Source organism: Beta vulgaris, chromosome 9, assembly GCF_026745355.1.
Source record: "Beta vulgaris subsp. vulgaris cultivar EL10 chromosome 9, EL10.2, whole genome shotgun sequence".
In the NCBI taxonomy this organism is placed as follows: Eukaryota; Viridiplantae; Streptophyta; class Magnoliopsida; order Caryophyllales; family Amaranthaceae; genus Beta; species Beta vulgaris.
The window spans coordinates 43,517,996-43,542,719 of NC_079210.1; the positions used below are offsets into that span (position 1 = coordinate 43,517,996).

Genomic DNA, 24,724 nt, shown 5'->3' on the forward strand with positions numbered 1-24,724 from the left:
TATGCAAATCACAAGGGGATCTGGTGCATTTTTTAAACAACGAGGGTACCTGGTACATTTCGTAAAACCTCAGGTGTACCTGGTGAAAAAACCGTATATATTTCTATATTAAATTGTAAAATGTAAATCAAGTGGTCCATATTATAAGAGGATTTTCAAAATCTCAAACTTAACAAGAAAGAAAAATATTAAATTCACAGGCAGCTAGCTAAGTGTAGAGGTGTCAAAAACTGGGCCGACCCACGGGTGAACCCGCATGCGACCCAGACCCAACCTGTTCCGAGCCGAGAGTGGTCGGTTGGAAAGCCGACCCATTCCGACCCAGTGTTCACCCGTGCCCAGTTTAACCCGTGGAATTAGTAACCCAACCTGAGTTGGGCCGACTCAGTTGTACCCGTACCCAGTTGCACCCGTGAATAACGACCCAGACCCAACCTGATTCCGACCCAAAATGACCCGCACCCAACTTCACCCGCCAATGACCCAGTTAAACCCACCCAGTTATCACCCAACCCAGTTATCACCCAACCCAGTTACCACCGACCCAGTTGTGACCCAACCCAGCTATCACCGACCCAGTTGTGACCCAACCCAGCTATCACCGACCCAGTTGTGACCCAACCCAGCTATCACCGACCCAGTTGTGACCCAACCCAGCTATCACCGACCCAGTTGTGACCCAACCCAGCTATCACCGACCCAGTTGTGACCCAACCCAGCTATCACCGACCCAGTTGTGACCCAACCCAGCTATCACCGACCCAGTTGTGACCCAACCCAATTATTAATTGTTAAGTATGAAATGCATTAATGTGTGATTATTTAAGTAATGAAATAGACGGATTTATAGTATGCTTTGATTATTGTTAAAACTGTGTAATAACATCGATGATCAATCGTATGATCATTTGATGGTTTTGACTTTTGATTAATGTCGAAGACAATCAATCTTAATATCTTATGATCAATTTGATTTATGTCGCTAAGCTAACTAACAAACTGTTTAAGTTTAATAGTCTATTGACTCTAATATTATAAGTTTATAATCAATAATCCTTATGGTTGTTAATTGTTACATGTTAGTTGTTACTTGTTACTTGAATACTTATGCAATCATCAATAAGAATAACTAAATAAGTGAATAACTAATAGAGTAATAGGCGATACTTAGGCAATAGGCCAACTTTATGATAATTTGATTTATGTCAACCTTAACAGCTTAACTGAACGAAATTCGATCAATGTTTCATCCTCTACTGATACAATGACATGATTATTATTTCATACTGATTATAGACCATGATCTACTTTCATAGCTTCAATATTTCATCTTCATCCTTTAGTGATATAGTGTATGATTATGTATAATCTTCTGAACGATCATATGACATATTCGATTAAGTGATTAACAATGATGATTATTACTTGTTGAGTTGTTCCATGATCGATGAAAAGTCGAACAATTTTATAATTACAAATTAATTAAGATGCTTTCATTAATGTTTTAACGTCAACCTAATTCTTTAATTCTAACTCTTTTTGTTGCTATATAGTAACTGATTCAGATTTCAGACAAAAGAGTAAGTAAGTCACTAACTAACAAAATGTTTAAGTTTAATAGTTTATTAACACTAACACTATAAGTCTATAACTCTATAATCAATAATCCTTAGAGCTGTCAGTTTGGTTAAAGAACTGCTGGTTGAACTGAACAAACTGAAATTTAAACTGAATTAAACTGAACTGGGAGTAACTGTAACTGAAATCAACTGAAAAATGCTAAACTGAAACTGAAATAAACTGTAAATGAAAAACCAAAACTGAACTGCAACTGAACTGAAACAAACTGTAACTGAAAATAACTGTGAAAAACTGAAAAGTTGATCAATCAACTGAACTGAACTGAATATTTAACTGAATTAACTGAACTGATTCAAACTGAAACTGAACTGAACTGAAACTGATTCAAACTGAACTTTTTTAAACTGATTTTTAATTGTACACGAACCGAATTCACATATTAGCCAAATTCATGATAGTACCTCCAATTCACATAGAAACACAGAAAATGAACTCACACTGTGTCAGCCTTTAATATACTTGAGCATCAAAATGAAGCGTCGCCCATGCTTTAATTTTCAACGCTCAAAATTGGGAGATAAATTATATTTTGACGCTAGGTTTGTCGCTCTATTAGCATCGCCCCAAGGCTAGGACGTCTAAATATCATATTGTGTCCCCACTCCCCCATACTAGGAAGCATGTGCCATGAAATCTATATTTGTTGCCCATCTTGAGGCGTCACATTCATACACTACATTCATACACAATTTTTTTTACCAAACAAGCGATAACCCTTCTGAAAAGGCGAAAACCATGTTTGAAGGCTTGTGTTTGGTAAAATTACCCGAAAAATTGACTTGTGGTTAATTAAAAGTTCAAGAAATATGGATTGAAAAGTTTAAAAACTAGCTATGCTGGGAGAAAATCACTATACTATTAGTCTATTACTTATTAAACAACTTGCAAACTCAGAAACACATTATTATGATCATATTGGATCTATATCTATGTGAAATTAACTTTCTATCATTTTCCTCGAGCCCCCATTCGAACGGCCAACAGAGAAAGACAACACCTCCTGTAGCTCCGGACTTTCCCCAGCGAGACCTTCACTGCCTCGCATAACACCTCCCCCATCCATCTTGCCACCATCATTCACCTACTCACTTCCATCTACAGACCCCTCCTCCTCCCTCGCTTGCTTTTGTACCACCTCGAGCTCCCTCTCGTACCTGTCCAGTCGGCCCGATGTGATCATAGTGGCCATTGGACTCGGACTCCGCATCGGTGACAACAAAGCCACCCCCTTCATCCCTCTTAGCACTTAGCAGCCCCCTTACTTCCATCACCATCCTTCATCAAAGATGAAACCTTTGAACCATTCGGCTCCACCGTTTTACACACAAACGGTTCACCAACATCTTCATTTCCTCCTCAAAAAAACTTTCATCATTTTGACTCCGACGTCCAATTTTTAGAAAAGCTTAATACTTGCTAAATACTACTTCACCTTTTCTTTCTTCCATTGTTGCAAGCAAAAGAATAATGGCTATACGGCTATACCATCGAAATTACTGTTAAATACACTATTACTGCGTTATCCCATTCATTTTTAGGAGAAAAAATCAAACAAAAATAACAAGACATGTAAATCTGAACAAAAAAATACTAACAAAAAATTGAAAAATATAAACATGAACTCTAAGAAAACTAGAGTTATCCTAATATTTAGATCTAACACTAAGCATTATATCAAGTATATAAACAATGAGATTTTCATATTTTTGGTATTTCTTCTTGAATCTTGCGATTTTGACTAGAGATCTTCAACTTTACTTGAGTTATGGCATAAAGAACCCATTTCACAACCCTTGCTCTACCTATGGTGGTTCCCTCCCCTGTCCCGTGTTTCTCTCTCCTCTGGTTCGTGGTTCGTTCTGGCTTGCTGCTGCATCGAGAATCATGTCACTGGCGTCGCGTTGCTCCTGTTCAGCCTCGTCGACTCGCCGTCACCACTCGCCGGAGGCCCGAACTCCCCTCCCCTGTTCTTCTCTCGCGGCCGCTGTTATTGGGTTTTGATTATAAAAGTGTTCGATGGTTGATTATGTAAACATATGAAGGTAGGAGATAGAGAAACTGAGAGGTTGAGAGTGAGAGATGAGAGAGAAAATAGATCTGAGATTCAATGGTGTGCGTGTAGAAGGAAGAGAAATGAGGAAAATGAAGAGGGGGTTGTGAGGAACGACTATGAGAGAAAAGAGGGAGGGTTTAGGGATAGGGAGGGATTCAATGGTTGGATTTTGATTTTTTAAAATCAATGGTCTTAATTCATAATCCATGACATTCTTTTTTGACCAATGAGAATTGAGAATATCCAGTCACATGGATTGCTAACTTAATCAATGGTTGGATTTTTATCTTTCTAAAATCAATGGCCTAAACTACTAATAAACTAATATTGTATTTTGATATTATTTTGATTTGAGTATTGTAAATTTCTAAAACTAATATTATTAGTTTAGTAACTTTAAAAATTAGTAGTGTTATTATAACTTAATAGAAATTATAAACTTTCAAAATTAAATTAATCTACGGTTATTTCTTCTATTAAGGACTAATTTATTAGGAACTATGTGAACATGTTACATGCGGTGATTAGGGATGAATTTAATGCTAACATGTAAGACGTAACACAATAACAGTTAACCTACTACTACTACTTGTGAAGGTCTTACATTAATACTTAAGTTATTGGTTATAAACTTATATTAATCTACGGTTATTTCTTCCATATATTAAGGTAGATTTCTTATAACCTTACTTATACAATTATTTACTATTACTCAGCTACAATTTGATTGTATTCAGTTAAGTGAACTTATATAAGTCATAACAAGCCTTAATCAGTACTAGACCTTAGCTTATAGTATACTACATATACGAATTTTCGCTTTTCATATTAGTATCTTACTGATAAGCAATAAGGTTTACTACGACATAGTAACAATAATTAACTACTTGTTTCAATTCAATTAGATGATTTGGGTTTCGAAATGAATTTAACTTAAAGACGATTACTTAACTTACATTGATACATTTGTTGATATTATCCAATATCCATTATCTTAAACGAACTTACGCCATCTTGAATTAGCTAATCGACTTACATCGATACATCGATCTAATCCAATATTAACTTGTTTCAGTTAAAAATAGATGTTTTGAGTTTCAATATGAATTTAACTTAGAGACGATTAACTTAAATGAAGCATTGTTATATTGAACCAATCTACTGAGTTATACTGTTCTACATCTGTTTGAATTATACGCTTTCGGTTCCGAAATGAATTCATCTTAAAGATGATTAACTTAAGTAGAGTACTGTTATTATCTTGAATTAAACTTAGGGTACTGTTAAAGTAGATGTTTTGAGTTTCAATATGAATTTAACTTAGAGACGATTAACTTAAATGGAGTATTATTGTTATATTGAACCAATCTACTGAGTTCCATTGTTCTACATTTGTTGCAACAAATTTTAACTGATATGGATTCAACCGTTGGTTGGTTTAACTGTTTGGTTAAAACTGATTTAAACTGCAACTGAACTGAACTGAAAATGGAAAGGAAAAAAACTGAATTAAACTGAACTGAAAAGTTTGTTAACTGAACTGTTGATTATTTCAACTGATACAAACTGAACTGATATCAACTGAACTGTTTGGTTATAACCATAACTGAACTGTTGAACTGAATTGACACCTCTAATAATCCTTATGGTTGTTTGTTGTTAGCTGTTACTTGTTACTTGTTATATGTTATTGTTACTTGTTACTTGAATACATATGCAATCATGAATAAGAATAACTAAATAACTGAATAACTAATAAGCGATACTTACTAGTTACTACTTAGTAACTTAGTCAATAGGCCAATTGCCAATAGCCAATAATGGTGAATGACCCAATAATATAAGTATAATTTATAAGTCTTATTGTAGTAACATTTCAAATTAATAATAATAATATAAGTATCAAACTATTAATGATTTAATGAATTATTCCGACCAAAGTTATTCCGATATCGATTCCGACCCAAGTAACCCGAAAACCAATTTCTTCCGACCCAAGTCATTCCGAAACCCGATTTCTTCCGACCAAAGTTATTCCTATATCGATTTCTTCCGACCCAAGTAACCCGAAAGCCGATTTCTTCCGACCCAAGTCATTCCGAAACCCGATTTCTTCCGACCCAAGTTATTCCGAATTCCGATATCGATTTCTTCCGACCCAAGTAACCCGAAAGCCGTTTTCTTCCGACCCAAGTCATTCCGAAACCCGATTTCTTCCGACCCAAGTCATTCCGATATCGATTTCTTCCGACCCAAGTAACCCGAAAGCCGATTTCTTCCGACCCAAGTCATTCCGAAACCCGATTTCTTCCGACCCAAGTCATTCCGAAAGCCGATTTCTTCCGACCCAAGTTATTCCGAAAGCCGATTTCTTCCGACCCAAGTCATTCCGAAAGCCGATTTCGACCGACTTCACCTTATTCCATTCCGACCCAAATTCACCCAACCCAGATACCGGCCGACCCAGTCTCACCCGACCCATTTCCGACCCAGTTCCGAGATCCTCTCACCCAGTTTCACCCGACCCAAGTTCACCCGACCCACCCAGTTCCGACCCATGACACGGTGTCACCCAGATTATTCCGACCCAAATCATTCCGACCCAGCCTGGGTCAACCCAAACCCAGCCAGTGACCCAGATTGACACCTCTAGCTAAGTGGTGAACTGGTGAGTACTTATGAGGCTCCTAAGGCAGCTAGCTGGGCTTTGAATTACATCTGCAAGGCAAAACAAGACATCACAAGGAAGATAGGGGTTAGTTGGTTATCACAGGCAGATTACTCTACTACAGATATGTACAAGAATATGCAGGACCCTGGAGAGAAGGTGGGCTCGAGTGCTCTCATATGGGATCACCATAATATTCCCAAGCATGGATTTATAGCTTGGCTTGCTATGCTGAGGAGATTGAAAACTAGAGACAGATTACATAACATTGGGCTATGTCCTATGGATCAGTGCCCTCTCTGTGAGATTGAGCAGGAAAATCACGAGCATTTGTTTTTTGCTTGTCATTTTAGCAAGCAATGTGTACAGCTAATAAAAGAGTGGCTGGGTATTACAGCTTGTACAGTGAACTACACCCAGTTGCTAAGATGGTTACAGAGAAGACATAAAGGTAGTAAGTTCAGGAAAAGAGTTATGAATGCAAGTGTGATTGCTATACTTTATATAGTCTGGAGGGAAAGGAATAATGCGGTGTGGAACTCTAAGATATACACAGTGCAAAAATGTGTCACTGACATCAAATATAGTATAATAACCAGAGTGAAGGATAGGTTACCTAAGAAGATAAGTGCAGCTAATGCTAGATGGTTTGAACAGTTGTATTGTTGATAATTGTATAGGAGGTTGTATAGGTGTGTATGCATAAGGTGTGTATGCCTTGATATGCCAATGGCTTGAGTTGTAAAAAGTTTTCAATGATCATTATATTCTTACTTACCAAAAAAAATAAATTATTAAATTCTAGTGAGGTTAATTGCATAACCCCATTATGTATCTCATGTACATTTACCCGAAACGTATGTAATGTCAAACACACATGTTACACACAAAAACAGACACCATCAATCACTCTCCAGTTTCCAACATGGTATTCTCAAGAACCAAATATGGATCCCAACTTTCTTGGATAAATTTGCAAGCCACACGAATTATATCCACTCTCCAGAATGGCCACTTACTCTAGGAATCCCAAAGACCAACACCCCTTTCCACATAAAACTCCGATATCCAACAATATGGCAGGAAAAATTAGCACATTACACAAAAGAGCTTACTGCAAGTCGGCGATGATCTAAGATAGCACCACACCATGTTTAGGCGTAAATTCAAACCGTCAATTTCGATTCTGAATCACAAACAAGAAACAGATTCGATTCCTTCCATATCCATGGAGTCAACTACTAGTATACAAACATATATTATGAAATCCATGCATAAACTCTCAAGAAAGAATAGAATAAGCACAAGACAATAGACAAGAGTCAATACATGATGTCCATACCAGCAGGTAATCTTTCATACCTTACGAAATTGTGCATAGTGCATACACTAAAAACACTTACATTCTCAGAATCACGAAAGCATAGTAGCAGAAGGAGCAAAGTTAAGCTTTACTTTCGATGTATGAGCACAGAAAAACAAGTACTACAACGCTGAATGGACAGATTCTCAATTAGTTTACTAGTAGCGAACCAAGACAAAAGAACAACTCTTAATATCAACAAACTCCCTATTCCTATAGACATTGTAGAGAAGTTGCACAATCCCTTCCAGCACAGATTTACTCAAAGGCCCATTGGTTTTCCCTCCTAACTTCCTCTTCCTCTTCCGGGGTGAAGTCGTTCTTGATGTTGAAGGTCTTCCTAATCTCCTCTGGTGTCTTGCCTTTGATCATGTCAGCCACAGTTTGGCAGGTCAAGTCCAGCAGACTCTTGATGTTCAGGTAGTTAGCCGCCTGAATTAAGATTTCCAAATGAGATAACAAGCAAACTATTGTTACTAAAGAACAAGGAGTAGCAGAATACTATATAAGCGAAAAGACTGTTGGACTTGTACAAAACAGACACAGATTAAACATTGCCTCAAAGGACTGGACACCAGTACACCACAACAAACCAGGAGAACAGCGTAATAAATCACAAACAAAAAGATCAAAAAACAGAGACAATGAGGGAAATGATTCATTCTATTATAATCTCACCAGAGAAAACCAGCTGCCACCATATCTAAGATTAGAGTGCTTCGAACTATCCACAAGCTCAACAATGATCAAACAAAACCAATCCAAACAAGCATACAAGATTTCAAACATAGAATCGAGTAATTAAATCAGAATCACCACTAACAAAACAAGTTTAAATGGAAGCTCATAACAAAAACAATCAGAAAATCAAGCGTCCACAGCTTAGAGCAGAGGTGTTAATGATCATTCAATGAAAAGAATACTACAAAAGGAGCATAATACAGAGGCAACACACGTGAAGCACATATATACGAGCTCACTCTAGCAACTTTACTGTTTCTATTCCCGACCTAACATTGAAAAGTTCTTGGTAAAGCCTGGAAAAGAAGATAAAATTCCATAATTGAGCAGGGTCGGAGGGCGATTACATGGCTGGTCAAAAGATAAGATGTCATGGGCTCTCGCCGTGCTGTCACAATCTAGCAGACTCTCAACACAATCCTAAAAGTCATACAACCCTATCCAATACATTATCCTTATAGAGGCCAAGGCCACACACACAACTACCGGAACATCCAATACATTATCCTTATACAGGCCAATGTCACACGATCAACTAATCAGAACTTCCAATACATTATCCTTATACAGGCCAATGTCACACGATCAACTAATCGGAACTTCGAATCCACCTACTCTACAAGAATAATATCCACAATGCGAACAAAAGTCCACAGAACAATCATCTCAATTGATCAATCACAAAATTACAACAAGATTAACTTGATAAAAATCAACCTACAGATTTACAAACAACTATATAGCCTCTATATAATTTAGCAGAGTAACTTAACATCAAAACAAGCGAAATTTCTTCACCAAAACCCTAACATTTCTTCTTAATCAAATTCGAAAATTCGTGTTTCTTGTTTCGGTCTCACAGAATTCAATAAAAAAAACACAAAAAACACTCGACAACTAAAAAGCTAACATCAGAAAGAACAATCTCAACACATTAAAGCATATCGTATATCATAAAATCGCAGATTCAAATCTCCAACATCAAATTAGGTTAACAACACCACAAAATCTGGAAAAACGAGATCGAAAAATCATAGGAGAGAGAAAATATACCAAGATAAGATCAAAGAGAGTATTCTGGTCAACTTTAACAAACTCAGCATCCCAACTTTTGAGTTCTTCATCAGCAGTAGAGTTAGAAGAAGAACGATCTTCAGTAGAAGATTTAGCAGCAGCAGATTCAACATGTTTCTTACAGTACTCAATAACCTTCGAGAGGATCTTTCCAGTAACATTAGGGAGAGGAATCGCGTTGTCGGCGCAATCATCTTCGATCATGTGTTTAATGGTTTGAGATTCAAGAGCAACGCTTTCTTCGACATCGAAATTCTCGCCATCGGAGGATTTCAAAGTGATCTTCTTCACTGTTGTTGCAGCCATTGAAGGAGAAGGAGAGAGAAAAAGAAAACCCTAAATCGAAAGAGGAGAGAGAAAAAGAGTGATTGATGGAGGTGGTAATGAAATGGATTTGGGGGTTTATTTATAAGGTTTTTTAGTCGCAGGGGTCCAGTCCGATTAATTGGATTTTGAGGGGTTTCATTTTTGTTTATTTTTGTTTTTTGGTATGTGTGAAAAAAAATTCAAGAAGATACTCTTAAATATTTAATCTCGAAATGATGGTGATTTTTTATACTCCCTCCGTCCCATAATATAGTGCTCACTTCTCATTTTTCACAAGAATTAAGGAAAATGGAAGGAGTTCTAGGATTTCACAAAAATATATATTTAAGTAAATGCTTATTGAGTATTTTTGTCTTAGAACTAGGTTTTTTCTTCTTTTTCCTTTAAAATAAAATGAAAGAATAATAAATATTCCTTGGAATGATGTAAAACAATAAATAGGGGCACATATTTTAAAAGAAAGTAGGGGTATTTTGGAAAGTTTTATATAAAAGTGAAGGATAATTTAGTCCAAATAAATTGATAAAAAAGAAATAGGCACAACATTTTGGGACACCCAAAAAGGAATGTAAGCACTATATTATGGGATGGAGGGAGTATAACGATTGTTTGTTTGTTTGATTGCGGATGCAATTCTTCACAACTATAAATATTCAAGAGTTTTGTGATATGTGAAATGTACAAATAAAAAAATTGTAAGAGGGGAGTATGAGGATTTGTAGTTACTAGTTAATGGTATGAAACTATGAATGTTTTGTGACGACGGGTTATGGCCGTATGGGAGTTTGTTGATTGTATTATATATCGAATTAAGGGAAAAGGAATTCAAATTTACCAAAAAATAAGATAGTTTTTTTAGTGACATTCTTGCAATTAAAGGTTAGTTATTACTCCCTATGTCTCAATTTAGAGGGTGTTTGGTATGGAAAATTTTGATGTAGGAAACGGATTCAAATAAGTGTTTCCATTTCTAATTGTTTGGTATGAGGGCCTGTTCTCTTCGGCATAAAACAGCTGAACTGAACTGAACTGAATTGAACTGAACTGAATTGAACTGAACTGAATTGAACTGAACTGAATTGAACTGATCTGAACTGATCTGAACTGAACTGAACTGAATTGAACTGAACTGGACTGAAATGAATAGTGATATGTGAGAGTAAAAGTATTGTCAAGAGCTGAACTGAACTGATCTGAACTGAATTGAACTGAACTGAACTGAATTGAACTGAACTGAACTGAATTGAACTGAACTGAACTGAAAATAAGCTGGGGAGAACAGGCCCTCAGTGTTAAGTAACAAATACCGTTTCCAAGGGGAAACAGAATCTCCCATTTGTTACCCTTATCAAACTAGTGAATACAAATCACGTTTCCTTCCTCAATCATAAACCTCTCAATTGCTTCCATTCCACTACGATACCAAACAACAATTTAAAGGTAACGGTTATTATTTCCATTTCCCCTCCTTATCCAAATCCTTCCCATTCCGTTTACGTTTATTATACCAAACGCTCTCTTATAGTGTTTGTTTCTCATTTTGCACAAGAATTAAGAAAACTATCATTTGCTTTAATTATTTGAAGTACTTGCATTGGAAAGATAAATATTTACATTGAAAGTACAAATATTAAATGTAGCTACAATATTTCAGGTAAAAAGTAAGGATAAATATTAAATGTAGTCATGTGGCTACAACTTTCCATGTATTGAGGTCAAAATAGTAATGAATTTTGTTTGGTGATAATATTTTAGAATAAAGTACCATTTCAAAAGTATAAACAAGATTCCTATATATAAAAAAAAAATATAAACAAGAATAACATTTTGGTACACCATTAATGGAGTACAAGGCTACAAGCACTATCAACTGAGACGGAGAGAGTAGTTGTTTGAATTAGTTGTTAGCTTTTGACTGATTATATTAGCTAATTCATTAAATGGTTGTATTAGTTGTTTGTGTATAAGGGTTTGGTACTTTATTTTGTTGATAACTGGTTAATACTTTTACTAGGTCAATTAAACAATAAGAATATTGAAATAATTTCTTGTTAGTACTTAAAATTACTTTTGATAAAGGGTAATCAAATTTCACCAACTTTAGTCTAAAAATATTAATTTCATCACTAAGTTTATATTTTTAATCTCACTGCTAGCTTTTGAAAGTTAGCTTATTGTGTTCCCTCTCCTTCAACCAAACACCCTTATGAGAGGTTAGGCTGGTCAAACTTTAGCCTCAAACCTCTCTTTTGGCTCCAATGTATCTCAACCGAACACCGTGGCATCTATGAAAATAAAAGATATGTACTCTATTTTGTCATTCTCAATTACTTTTATAAAAGTCAAAGTCAAGAAACTTTGACGATACCCTTGTATTCTTGAAAGCGTTTCGGCTCCTATTTTGAGACCATTTTTAAAGTTTTGACTAGTCAAAAACTTTAAAAGAAGTGGTAAAAGAGAGTTTTAAAGAGAGTTTTGGAATAAAAACTCTCAAAATAAGTGTTCATGACTTTTTTTTACCTCTACTTATAATACTACACATATGTATTAAAATGTCCATAAATGTTATTTCACACAAACAGATGACAATAAGCTTTTAGCAATCAGTTCATTGTTACCAAACACATTTATAAAAAATATTGTCAAATCAACAGTCAAATCTGCTGAACAAAAAGTTAAAACTCTAACAACAAACTCTAAATTCTAACAGCTAAAGTCTAAATTCTATTCGTATAACAAGGCCTAAATTTAATGGTTACAATTTTTAAGTTGTTCATTAACCTAAACAAATTTTGGTGGGTTAAGGATTCGTTGCATCAGCTCTTTTGGAAAAGCTTTTCATATGAAACAATCTTGGAAATTTGAGATGCACGTAAAACCCTCAACTTCTCGTTCATTTCAAAGTACCAAAACTACATATGTGAACAATACTGCTAGAATTTCAAGTTTAACTAGCATACATCGGTAGAAAAACGAACCAAGGAAAATGAAAAATCTATGATCTCTCTACATACATAGATGATTGGAAGTGAAAATGGATAGATATATGAGCCAATATACAAACATCAAGTCAGTTTATGCTGTGTAGTAGGAGTATATTTGTTACATATGCTTCCATCAAGCTCTCTCCAAAGAGTATTTATTCGTAATGCACAAATCTATTGCAGCAAAAACTCTAGTCAATGTCATGCTTCCACTTCCTACAGCTTTGAAACTGGTAAACCTGCACAGTAATTGTTATATACAATTAATACAGTATAAAGCTAATTAAGCTAACAGATAGAGATAATGCACAAAGCTAATGAGAATGAATTTTACTTAGAGCTTTAGCATTGACAATGCTAGGACAAGCTGCCGGTGGAGGAGCATTCTCGTTCAAGAATGGCTCAACACGGTTGGGATCAGCCCATGCTGGGTATCCTTTGATTTTTCCCTGAGATTCAGAAAATGGTTTCAGAAATCAGGATCATATTTTTAGTCAGTGTATTCATATTGTATGAATTATATCAATGCAACTCTTGTATCAGCTGGTCCAAGTCTGTTAAACCACTAGTATGAATTAAACAAAAGAAAAAAAAAATTGATAGATTTGGTGCAATTCTTGTACCAGGACATTCAAAGCTGCCAGTGTTGCCATTCCTTCACGAGTCCACTGCATAAGAGAGAAAAAGAAACGTGCAAAATTGAATATAAAAAGATTTAATATGGGCCAAGGATCACAACTTCATAGCCAGTTATAGACAAAAGTAAAGAACAGTAACAAATCCACCAAGGTACCTTAGAAGCTGAAGCTATGTGTGGTACCACAATGGCATTCTTCATGTCAGCAAGACCAGGTTTCATGAACGGCTCATCCTAAGACACAAGGAACGAAAGCGCATAATATAATTCAATGAGGTGTGAAATAATCAAGATTTGAAGTAAACCTGTGTTTGGATACCTCAAAGACATCAAGACCAACTCGAAACATGGGGTTCACTTTCAAATGTTCAACAAGAGCGGCTTCATCAATGACAGGACCTCTACTGCAGTTAATGAGAATTGCTTCCTGTTGATGGAGTTTACCCGCATTTAAACAGTGTTTTTCATGAACTTCTCGGTAATTAAAATAGAACTTGTCCTACAGAACTCATTGAAATTTACCTTTTTCATCATTGACAGTCTCTCTTTGTTGACAAGATGGTATGTTGTTTTATCCAATATAGGATGTAGACTTATCTGCAAAGGGGTTCAAACAATTACCATTTTGAACACAAATGAATTTTTTGTAACTCATTTCAGAGTAAAAAGTAAGAAAGAGATGGGATGAGCTAGGCTTTCAGATGTGTTCTCTTTAACTTGATTCAAGAACACTTAAAGTGGTTGGAATTAGATCAGACTATATCAGAACAAAAGATTTGGACCAGACAACAAATTACACATCACCAAATTTCAGACACCAGATCTAAAACTTAAAGACTAGAACACCGTATTTTAGGTGAAGAGAACTAGTTTACTAGTATGCTTGATTGGAACTTGGAAGGAGCCTTACCACATCAGCCTGTTGAAGCACTTCATCCATACTCGTTGCTCTCTTCCAAGTAACAGGTTGCTCACCATTGGCCTTCAGGAAAGCACCATAAGCTACAAAGGGAGCATCCAGAGTATGTCACAACAATCAAAGTACATAAGTTGACAAATAGCCAAATACAAACCTGTGACAAACTTCTCCAGGCGAGTTGATTGGTACAGATCATAGTATATCAAGTTCATTTTGAATCCCTCAACCTAAAGTAGAACAGTAGCACTCCACATGGTCAGTTGATCATAAAATTGACAGATCTCAAAAGTAATATCTTTAGGGTAATTGCTTATTAATGTTGACTCATGCCAAGTAAGAATGTTAGTAAGCTTCTTTGGAGTCTAGATAATAACTAGTGCATGAGATACCAATCTAAGGTCTTTCTCGACGATTAAGCACTATCCAATTTCTAAATAAAAAAGTATATGCTTCTTTTTAGTGTATATATTACCATCATTCTGGCGTAAGCAGACCCAATACGGCCAGCTCCAATCACACCAACAGTCTGCCCTTTGAGCAAGTTTCCAACAAACCTGTTTGAGAAATGTGTTAAGTCCGTGAAAGTAACCTCTCCTGAATGTACATTGGACAGATTGAACAAGTAATAATGAAAGAGGTCTTACAAGTGTGGAAGCCATCCTTCATAAAGACCACCCCTCATAAACTCATCTGCTTCAACTATCCTTCGGGCAGCTGCCAAGGACAGCGAAGCCGCTAATTCTGCTGTGGTCTCAGTGAGAACTCCCTACAGAAGGCAACAATATTGCATTAGAGAGACTCATTAAAAAAAAATTGAAATTTACAAGTTCTATGTTGCCACAACAAGAGTGTGGCCATTGAAAGTCATTTAGTCCAAACTGTTTATTAGTTAATACAAATATACAGTTATCAATAGTTGGTCCCAATTTAGACTTCTAAAATCTTAAATGGATTACAACGTGAAAACGAAATTCACTAATTAGTGATTCTGGAAAGATGGTCATGTAAATATTGTAGTGAACACCTTAACACATTGGTAGAATTTACGGTAAAAGGAAAAAATGATTGTTGATTTCAAATGTCACAAATAGTCTATTATTAATAACTGAGGTGGAAACTTAACTATATGCTCAATGTCATTAGTTGGTTTAATCAAAATATTTTGCGTAAAGATTGATAGATTTCTATTTTCTTGTTTGTGAAATTCTGAAAAGCACTAGGTGGTCTATACTTACACCAGCTCACGACTTCATGCAATAGAACACATGTCCCCTGTGACAATACCACATGTATCTAGCTAGAAAGATAGAAATAATCAAGGAACAGAGGATTGTAGTAGAGCTATCAGCTATTTGAAATAGCTCTCACAAATTACATGATACACTCGGGAATACCTAGAAGGAGAATGATATATCTAGGCGCTGGGTAGACTACCAACTAGAAATAGACTATTAAAAAATAATTAACTCCGATGTACTCCACTAAATATTAGTGTTTATTTCTAGTGGGTGAATTATCCACTGTGTAAGCAAAGTTTTTTCCTACCAAGAAAGGTGCTCTTGATCCGTCACATGCCAGACCGAGAGCACAATTAGAGGTGTGAAATTAATTTGCTCATAGCTACTCAATACCCATTTGGTAAAATACCATGCATAGTTGAGCAAAGTTAAAATCTTACAGGAGTGTTTCCAACAGCAACACCATACTTGGTCGCAGCATTAACATCAACATTGTTGTAACCAACAGCCATGTTACTGAATGCTTTCCCACCTGCCTTGCTCAATGCAGAGAATAAAGTCTCTCCCCAATCTTCTGTTAACTGAAAACACACAGAAACCCAAATGAAATTCAACAATTACCCAATAAATGTTAGCTCAAAAACAACTTAAAAGGAAGAAATAGATAAAATTACCTGCCCAATCACCCCATCACATTTGTCTCCAATTAAAGCAATAATATCCTCAACAGACAAGATGGTTTTGTTCTGGGTACAAATCTAAATTTGGAAAAAGAAAACGAAAACCATGAAAGAATTGAACTGGGTATAACATCAAACATGAACAATATTACAGCAAAGAAATCCCAAAAATTATAAATGGGATAGAAAAAAAAAGAGACAAAGTTAACCTCCACTCTGCAATCTTGCTCAACTAAAAGATTGATCCACCGAGTTCCAGGCATGGATTTAGTGCTAATAACTCTGTATTTTCCACTTGGATTGTACACCTCAATTGAAACTGGCTTTGCCATGGTGAATTGGTGATAGTAATTTTAGTTAAGACAATTTAGCAAACACTTGGTGTGCAAACTCCACTCTTGAAGTTGTTTTTATACTTGGAAAATAGACATGCTGTGACACAACCCACAATAAGATTTGGCTGTATATTCACATCAAGATCAAGGGTTTGCATCATATGGTTAAAATGGTTATTCCCTTTGAAGGGAGTAGAGTAATACAGTGAGATTGGGTGTATGTGGCAATTTTGTGTTGTTTGAGGATAAAGTGTGTTTGTTTTGGAGAAGTAGAAAGAATTTTCAGGGCCTCTCATTTGGTGAGGAAGATAATGAGGTTGTGGTCTTAAGTTTGTGTTGATCATTTGATCAAAGGTATGGAGTTCTTGATAGCCCGAAGTTTAGAAGGGCCCCCCTCCAAATTGTTTGGGAAAGGAAATTCACAGCATTTCCTATCCCTCACTTGATTACTTTTTCCATTTGAGATCCGATTGTGTTCTCGTTAACTTGTTTGATGAACTAATTAGTGCTTAATCTTGTTAGGATCAGATCAAATCCGATCAGACTAGAGATAGCTTAGGTGATCAAATGATAGGTTGGGGCAGATTCTCGACGGGTCGTCCCTGAAAAACATATCATTAGTTGGGCTGTGCCAAATTTCGGGCCAATATTTTGTGCCCAAAACTCTTTTCGGGCCCTGTCAAATTAGAATCAAAAAGTCATATTTAGATTGTCCATAACCCCGTCTCGATCCCAAAAGAAACATGATCGAGCTCAAACTTAGGCCTAAAAAAACTAACCAAGTGTTTGTGCAAATTCACTAAAAAGGGTAGTAACATCAAGCCTAGACAATTTTCGAGTTGGGCTCACTTTGATCAACTCTAGAAATAGTATATGGACAGTTTGAGCGGGCTAGTCTGGCTCACCATAGCCAAGGACTAGACCACGAGTTTACTAGGCTGGTCAGGTTGGTTTGGTGGGTAAATTTTCTTAGCGCCACAATAGTCTGGGTTGGGCTTTTGTTGTTCATAGGGCGGGTTTGGCTGGTCATGGGTTAGATTGAGCTAGCAGTTTTTTTTATGAAAGTTAATTGTTTAAACAAATTAATTAAACATGAGTCGATAAGTAATGTTAATGGTATATTAACATATAGAGCATGTATTAGATAATTTTTTCCTTCGCAATTTTTATTATCATAATATTAAATATCTAACAACATGGAAAGTAATTTAAATAAATAACAGCTAGTAACTTTCATGATTAATAACATCTATACTAATATATTAAAGGTGTTCCTAAGCAAGTAACACGCCATGTGGCGCTATTCCTTAGAGTGTTTACTTTATGTAAACACACATATAATAAAAAAAAATAGAAAATGCATCTTATAAGATTTGATCTCATGACCTCAACTTTTACAATAAAGTCTTAGCCATCAAACCAAGTAATGTTTGGTGTTATATTTATAAAGTAAAATGTTAATAAATAAATATTATAATTATTTGGGGCATAGCCCGGACTTAAAAACTAGTTTATTTTATTAACATTATATCTTACTCATTACAACGATTAGAAATATTAACAGTTTTGTGGGGTGACTGGTCCATGTGTTGAGGTGGGAGATTTTGCCAACGTACTTTCATGGGTTGGGCTCCAAAGAGTCAGTCCATAACCCATCCAATAATCTCACGATTTCCATGATTCTAGCCCGGGATGCTCACGAGGCTAGCTCGCACAAATTGCACTCTTCTAAGTATATGTCTATCTACATTCCTTCCAAAGCCATCCAACCTCATTTGATTCCCGAAATTCGGTCACCGAAAGGCTAAATATAAGAAGAGAAATAGACGACGATTAACCTATCAAGCTAGAAAAATATCTACCATATCAAATCAAGTTGATTTTGTTATGGAGTTTGAGTGATTGAGTTTGAAATTCATTGAGTATTAATTGAATGTAGGATTTTTTTAACTAGAATAATATATACTTTCGTCCGTTCTATTGCAATAGTATAAACTTTTGCCCAAAATTCCTCCAGTAGGTCAATGTGATCTTCAACCTGGAAAACCAGTAAAAAAGAAAATTCAAAAATCTAAAATCTCTTTCTCTCTCCTCCCCTCCCCTACCAACTGAAATCCTCACCCCACCCCACCCATCACCCCCACGGACGAAACCAGCAATCCACCCCCTCACCCACCACGAAACCGCCTTCCAACCACCGGCAACACCACATCTCCCCTCCTCCATCCTAGTAAACACCACTACTCTCGTCCCCTACCCCGAAAACACCACGTCTCCCTTCCCCCACCCCCCGAAAACCACCCCCACCACTCCTTCACCCACGAAAACCATCCTCTCCACTCCTTCACCACAGAAAACTACCAAACTCAGTCATCCCACCCCGAAAACCACCAATCCCAGCCTTGAAAGCCACCACTTCTCACTCCCTCACTCTCGAAATACAACAAACCCAACCACCCCACCCCCGAAATACACCAAACCCAGCCACCCCCACCTAGGGGTTAAAGTTCGGTGTACGGTTTGGATAGGGCCTAATCCAATCCGATCGAAACAAAATTTGGATTTCAATTTTTCAATCCGAATCCAAAGCAATTAAAGTTTGAATCTGATCCCATCCAATCCAAATTTTCATATTCTAAATTTGATTCAATCCGAAAATTCGATTTTTTTTAAAATTTAGTTTGTCGATGAAATGAATGAAGCACAACAGCAGCCTAGTAGATTTACGAAATGAGGAATTAAGTGCAGTTATGATTTTAGGGGAAGGGTTGAAGTGCTACGTTTATTGCGCTATGGACTATACTTTTTTTTAAAAAAAATCAGTTAAGCACTTAAGTTCAATCCAGATACATAATACAAGACATATTGTTATTCGGTTATATTGGATTTTTGGATCCAATTACCCTTAATCCAATCCGATCCAAAAATTCATTTGTTTAAAAAAACTCAATCCGAACACAATTCGAAATCTATCAGAATTACTAATTCGGATTTGATTGAATTTTGGATTTTATCCAAATAACTTTCACCACTAACCTCGCCCCCGAAATACACCAAACCCAGCCACCCCACACACCGAAAACCACCCCCCTCCATTCCCTCACCCCTGAAAAACACCAATCGCAACCAAACCAAACCACCATAAAGGAACTCCTTTCTCATCCACCTCTTCCACTCCATAGCTAATCACATGCTCTTGCCTCGCCGCGACAACGCATTTAATCAAATACATCTCAAGTAAATCCAATTCTAGAAATCGAATTCCGCCGGCGCCGCCGAAACGCGAGTAAGACGAAGAAGTGGAAGAAGAGAGAGAGTAAGAAGAGGAGAGAGAAACTAGGTGTTTCTTGAAATTGAGGAAAGTGGAAGTGTGATCAGTGAAAGAGGAGAGAGAATTTCGATGGTTTGAAGAAGTGAAGGAGGTGGCGACATGGTTGTTGTGTCTGGCCAGGGGAGGGGTGAGGTGGGGTGGGGTGGGGTGGGGGGAGAGAGAAAAAGAGTGGAGGGGATCAACATAAGATAGAAACAGAAAAGGGAAAATGTTGGGTTTTTTTTTTTGTTTTTCAAATTGGAATGAAAAATTAAAAAACCAACCAATAAGATAAGGACACGTTGTCATAGTGACCTGCTACAACAAGTTACACCTGGTATTGACCTACCAGGGGAATTTTGGGCAAAAGTTTGTATTATTGCGAGAGAACGGACAAAAGTTCGTATTATTCTAGTTAAAAAATTCTTGAATGTATTAATTATTATATTTATTTTATGAGTTACTCTCCCTCCTTTTCAAAATATAAGGCATTCACGCTTTAAGAAAATTTACTTTGACCACAAATATCTCTCATAATATGATAAATAAAAATTATAAAGATAATACCGTTGGATTCGTCCTGAAAAACACTATAATAACATTAATTTTTTATCCACATAAACTGAGAATAATTAACGGTCTAAATTCGCCATCGAACATCGTACATGCTTTATATTTAGAAACGGAGGGAGTAATTGAATTTGTTGGGATCACTCTCGTGCAGTTGGAACTTGGGACTACATTGTAGTAAAATGCTTTTCACAATATGTTATATATTTAAATTTTATCCTGAAATAGTTTTGTTTTTGAATGTCATCATATATTTGTTTTAAGGTATATATGAATATGCTTTTAGGTGATTTCATATGACCCCATGATGCATCCCATATTCACATGGCATCCCTGTATCACAAAAATATCGCAATGTATGAATTTTAGCAGAAAAATTTGCTCAAAAAACTTTTCAAGAGTTCAATTTTGTGAAAGAAAAACCTTTTAAAGCATTCTTTACAAAAAAAATTACAAACTTGTATTTTTTTTGTTTGTAAGATGAAATCTATTTTCATTTTTCAATGTCATTTCGATATACATAAGGGCGGTACTAAAAAAAGTAAAGAGAAGTTGAAAAAAATATAATTCTAGAAGTGTACTGTGAAAGATATGGCCTTTTGAAAGTAGGAAATATCTTACATAACATTACATTGTACTTCCTCCGTTTCTAAATAAGTGCAACATTTCTTGTTTTCACGTTTGCCAATGCATTATTTTAACCATTAATAACTTCAATTATCAATAAGTAAAAATTATAAAAAGTTGATATTAAAAAAATTCACATTCAGACGAATCTAACAAGATCCCACATGATTATGTTTTTCCTAAAATGTAAATCACCAAAGCTAATTAAAGTTTAAACTGTGAATAGTAAACACTATGCAAATGTTGCACTTATTTAGAAACGGAGGAAATATATCTTATATGTCATAGCCAATTAGTCTTTTATCAACCAAATACTTTTAGAATTCTTTTAATTTTAATTACACTTCTCCTGTTTTTAAATACTTGCAATGTTAAAATTAAACATGGGATTTGAATAAGGGATTAAAGATGCTGAACAGACACATTTACAAAAAAAAAAAACCTTAAGCAACAATTAGTGGACACGTTTGGGTCATCAAGATTAAATAAAGATTCATTTGTCCGTTTACCATCTTTAATCTTTTTCTTGAATCATGTGTCCAATTTAACGTTGCAAGTATTAAAAAAACGGAGGATGTATTATCCAAAATTCCCTCTTTTTTCAAGGTGGTAAGAGGGTAGAAAGTCAGCTTGAAAATCTGAAAATTTTATCATAGTCCATATTCTGAAAAGTATCACTTGGGTGTGACAAGTGGCAAAGTATTATCGGTTCATGGGAATTGTGTATTTGGATCTAAAGGCCGATAATTGATTGTGGTGTACGGTTGAGATTGTGAATAATTTGTTCATGCTTTTTTTGACCCTTTTTAAAATAACGGTCATATTTAATAATTAAAAATTAAATTAAAAAAAAACTTTACCAACAGGCAACAGCTCTATTTTTCTCTTCTCTATAAATAGATCCCAATATTGAGGTATTTCCATATATTTTTCATACACCTCTTTTTCATTAAACACTTATTTAAGATATGGATCCAAAAAATGGGAGGAAAAAACCTATAATTTTCTTGTACTTAATTTTTCATTCATATAATTTGAAGAAGGTTTTTAAATAATTTTTATCAACATAAACAATTAGTTATGATACAAATAAAAAAAAATATAAATATCATAACAGCTCATTATTAGTGTATCTTAATTACTCCAAAATGATAAATATGCCGAAGAATTGAGATGAATCAAATTAATAAGGAGAGAGAAAATATAATGGGGTATGGTAAATAGTAGGAGAGACAATTTGATGACCCCAAAAGTTGGTCTAACCATTGGAAGTAAGAAAATAGAGGTTTTTGAGTAGATTGGGTATGAGTGATGTGGAGGAGAGAGAAATTAATATAGTATTTCATAAACCCCTTGAAGAGTCTAACCATTGAACATACTCTAAGGTGTATTCTCTTTATCCAAAAATCCCTGAAGTTTATCTGAAACTTATTGGACGTAATTGAACCTAATTAGAACGTATTAGGTCTGATTGAACCTCATCAGAACTTGTTGGACATGATTTAACCTAATTGAAACTTACTCCACCTTATTGAACTAAATTGGGACTTATTAGACTTTGTTGAAACTTATTGAACCTGATTGGAAGTTATTGAACCCTAATTAGAACTTATTAATCTAATTGAAACTTTTTTTATGAAAGAGAAATTTCATTAATTGAAGGCCAAACGACACCAACAATAGGTATTAAAGAAAAAAAATACAATCAAATAAGGTTAAATCAAATTCGTCTTCGAATAAACTACAAAGAACCAGATCGAGCAATACAGCACAACCCCCTTGTATCTGCTGAACCAAGCAACTATTGACAAGGAAGTCTACCATTTTAATAGTTTGGGAAGAACATTCTTGATAGAGTCATGTTGACCGCATCCAAGAATTCAATACCTTCATGTTGAGTCTTGAACTTCAATAAACATATCTAATCCTCAAAAAAACCATACTCACAATTCCCATGGGGGAGAAGGAGATCTCCACAACAGAGAATAAAATCCCCATAACAGGATTTGAAAAAATCTCATAAAAAAAGACTAATTTATTAAACAAAATAAAAAAAAATGAATTAAAAACTGAAAATAAAAGGAGAAAAGGGACTTACCGTGAATGAAATTATACATAGCAAGCCCTAACTGATGAAGAAGGGAAAGAGCAGGCTAGGGTTTAAGAGAGGAGAGAGAGAGTGTGTGTGGAGCGGCTAGAGCTTTTTTTACATAATTGAAACTTATTAGATGGTTTTGCAATATTTTATCCATTAAAAATCATATAATTATCTATTAAGAAATTATTATTAATAATAACCATAAATTATGTGATCTTAAATGGATTAATTAACTGAAATCATTTACTAATTACTCCCTCCGTTTCCTAAAGATCTTCCCACTTACTGTTCCTACAGATACCAAGGAAAATCAAGTTGTGTGGGGCATGGTGTGAGTAAAGTAGGAGAGAGAAAGGGGTTAAGATAAATAAACAAATAAAAAGGGATTAAAGTAGGAGAGAGAAATGGAGTAAAATTGAATTAATAATGTAATGGTGGACCATATGAGTGACATGAGAGGGTAAATAGGGAAATTTGTTTTGCCAAATAAGGAATAAAGCAAAAGAGGGAAGATCTTTTAGAAACACCCTTAAACGGAAAGAGGGAAAATCTTTAGGAAACGGAGGGAGTAGATAATAGTAATATCAATTACACTTATCTTTCTTTTAAACCAAATTTGTCGTAGACTAATATTCATTTTTCTATATCAATTAATATGACTTATTCACCTAAGAATTTAGAGAAATATGTGTTTAATTGACTGCTTGTCACAACTCACAATGAGTTACTAAAGCATAGACGTGAAGGTTGCATTGCATCTAGTCATTCTTAGAGGTGTTTATTTCCTCCATTATGTTTAAGGCCCAGAGAAACGTAATGTGGCTGTAATGGAGCCACAAGTGTAAAACAAGAGTTGGTACATCAAGGAATTAGTCAAAGATCTATTTAATGTTTAGGGATGAAGAATACTTCAATCAGATGTTTGAGTTAACCTGCTTTTGGGGTAGAGGAAGAAAATGGTGCAGACTCTTCATTAGAATATTCCTAATTAAACATGAATGAAACTTATTACATCTGAGTGCAACTTATTAGACCTGATTAGATGTGCAATTGTAATATTTTCTTTTTAAAAAAATCGAAAAATCTCTTACAACGGTATATAAGAATCAACAGTTGGTCTTGGATAGACCGTCTACCTTTTACTTAAATTAGGCAACGACCCAAATCCAATATTAAGAAGAGAACGAACCACTTTTCTAAATATAGTGACTAGTTCAATTTATTCAGTGACCATCTTATTCAATTTGGTAATCATATTCTCTTTTTTTTCACCATATACCGCTGACATGTTTTTTTTGCACCATATACCTTTGCAAGTTTCAAAATTCACCATAAACCCCCACTTTTCAGAAAAAAAAATCACATAATACCCTTAACGACTAAAGGATGTTCACTCCGTTAGTCATTAACCCCTAATTCTATTACTAATCCTTTCTAACCCTAATTAACCCATTGAACA

At 35.3% G+C, this 24,724-nt stretch overlaps 3 protein-coding genes across 3 annotated transcripts; 1 reads left to right on the forward strand and 2 right to left on the reverse strand.

Annotated features, from left to right (window-relative positions):
• Positions 1-6,488: 6,488 nt before the first annotated feature.
• On the forward strand, positions 6,489-7,031 carry LOC125493690 (uncharacterized). Its single transcript, XM_048637175.1, has one exon. It carries the CDS (start codon positions 6,489-6,491, stop codon positions 7,029-7,031), a length of 543 nt encoding a protein of 180 aa, XP_048493132.1.
• Positions 7,032-7,680: 649 nt separating this feature from the next.
• Positions 7,681-9,936, reverse strand: LOC104903915 (SKP1-like protein 1B). Its single transcript, XM_010692057.4, has 2 exons — positions 9,520-9,936; positions 7,681-8,157 (listed from the first exon to the last, which is right to left on the reverse strand). Exons 1-2 carry the CDS (start codon positions 9,844-9,846, stop codon positions 7,984-7,986), a joined length of 501 nt encoding a protein of 166 aa, XP_010690359.2. The 5' UTR covers positions 9,847-9,936; the 3' UTR covers positions 7,681-7,983.
• A 2,798-nt stretch (positions 9,937-12,734) lies between these two features.
• LOC104903916 (glycerate dehydrogenase HPR, peroxisomal) lies at positions 12,735-17,014 on the reverse strand. Its single transcript, XM_010692058.4, has 13 exons — positions 16,535-17,014; positions 16,320-16,403; positions 16,086-16,226; positions 15,052-15,173; positions 14,880-14,961; positions 14,562-14,634; positions 14,399-14,490; positions 14,011-14,085; positions 13,808-13,915; positions 13,645-13,722; positions 13,475-13,519; positions 13,186-13,300; positions 12,735-13,090 (listed from the first exon to the last, which is right to left on the reverse strand). The coding sequence occupies exons 1-13, from the start codon at positions 16,655-16,657 to the stop codon at positions 13,068-13,070; spliced, it is 1,161 nt and encodes a 386-aa protein (XP_010690360.1). The 5' UTR covers positions 16,658-17,014; the 3' UTR covers positions 12,735-13,067.
• Positions 17,015-24,724: the final 7,710 nt, after the last annotated feature.

Bases quoted from the DNA above. Each gene is read 5' to 3' on its own strand.
- LOC104903915 (XM_010692057.4), bottom strand. From the start codon at position 9,846: ATGGCTGCAACAACAGTGAAGAAGATCACTTTGAAATCCTCCGATGGC. The intron at 8,158-9,519 runs GTATATTTTCTC...ATCTTAATTCAG, and splicing joins CTCTCTTTGATCTTATCTTG to GCGGCTAACTACCTGAACAT.
- LOC125493690 (XM_048637175.1), top strand. From the start codon at position 6,489: ATGTACAAGAATATGCAGGACCCTGGAGAGAAGGTGGGCTCGAGTGCT.
- LOC104903916 (XM_010692058.4), bottom strand. From the start codon at position 16,657: ATGGCAAAGCCAGTTTCAATTGAGGTGTACAATCCAAGTGGAAAATAC. The intron at 16,227-16,319 runs GTAATTTTATCT...GTGTGTTTTCAG, and splicing joins GTGATGGGGTGATTGGGCAG to TTAACAGAAGATTGGGGAGA. The intron at 14,962-15,051 runs GTAAGACCTCTT...TTTCTCAAACAG, and splicing joins GAAGGATGGCTTCCACACTT to GTTTGTTGGAAACTTGCTCA.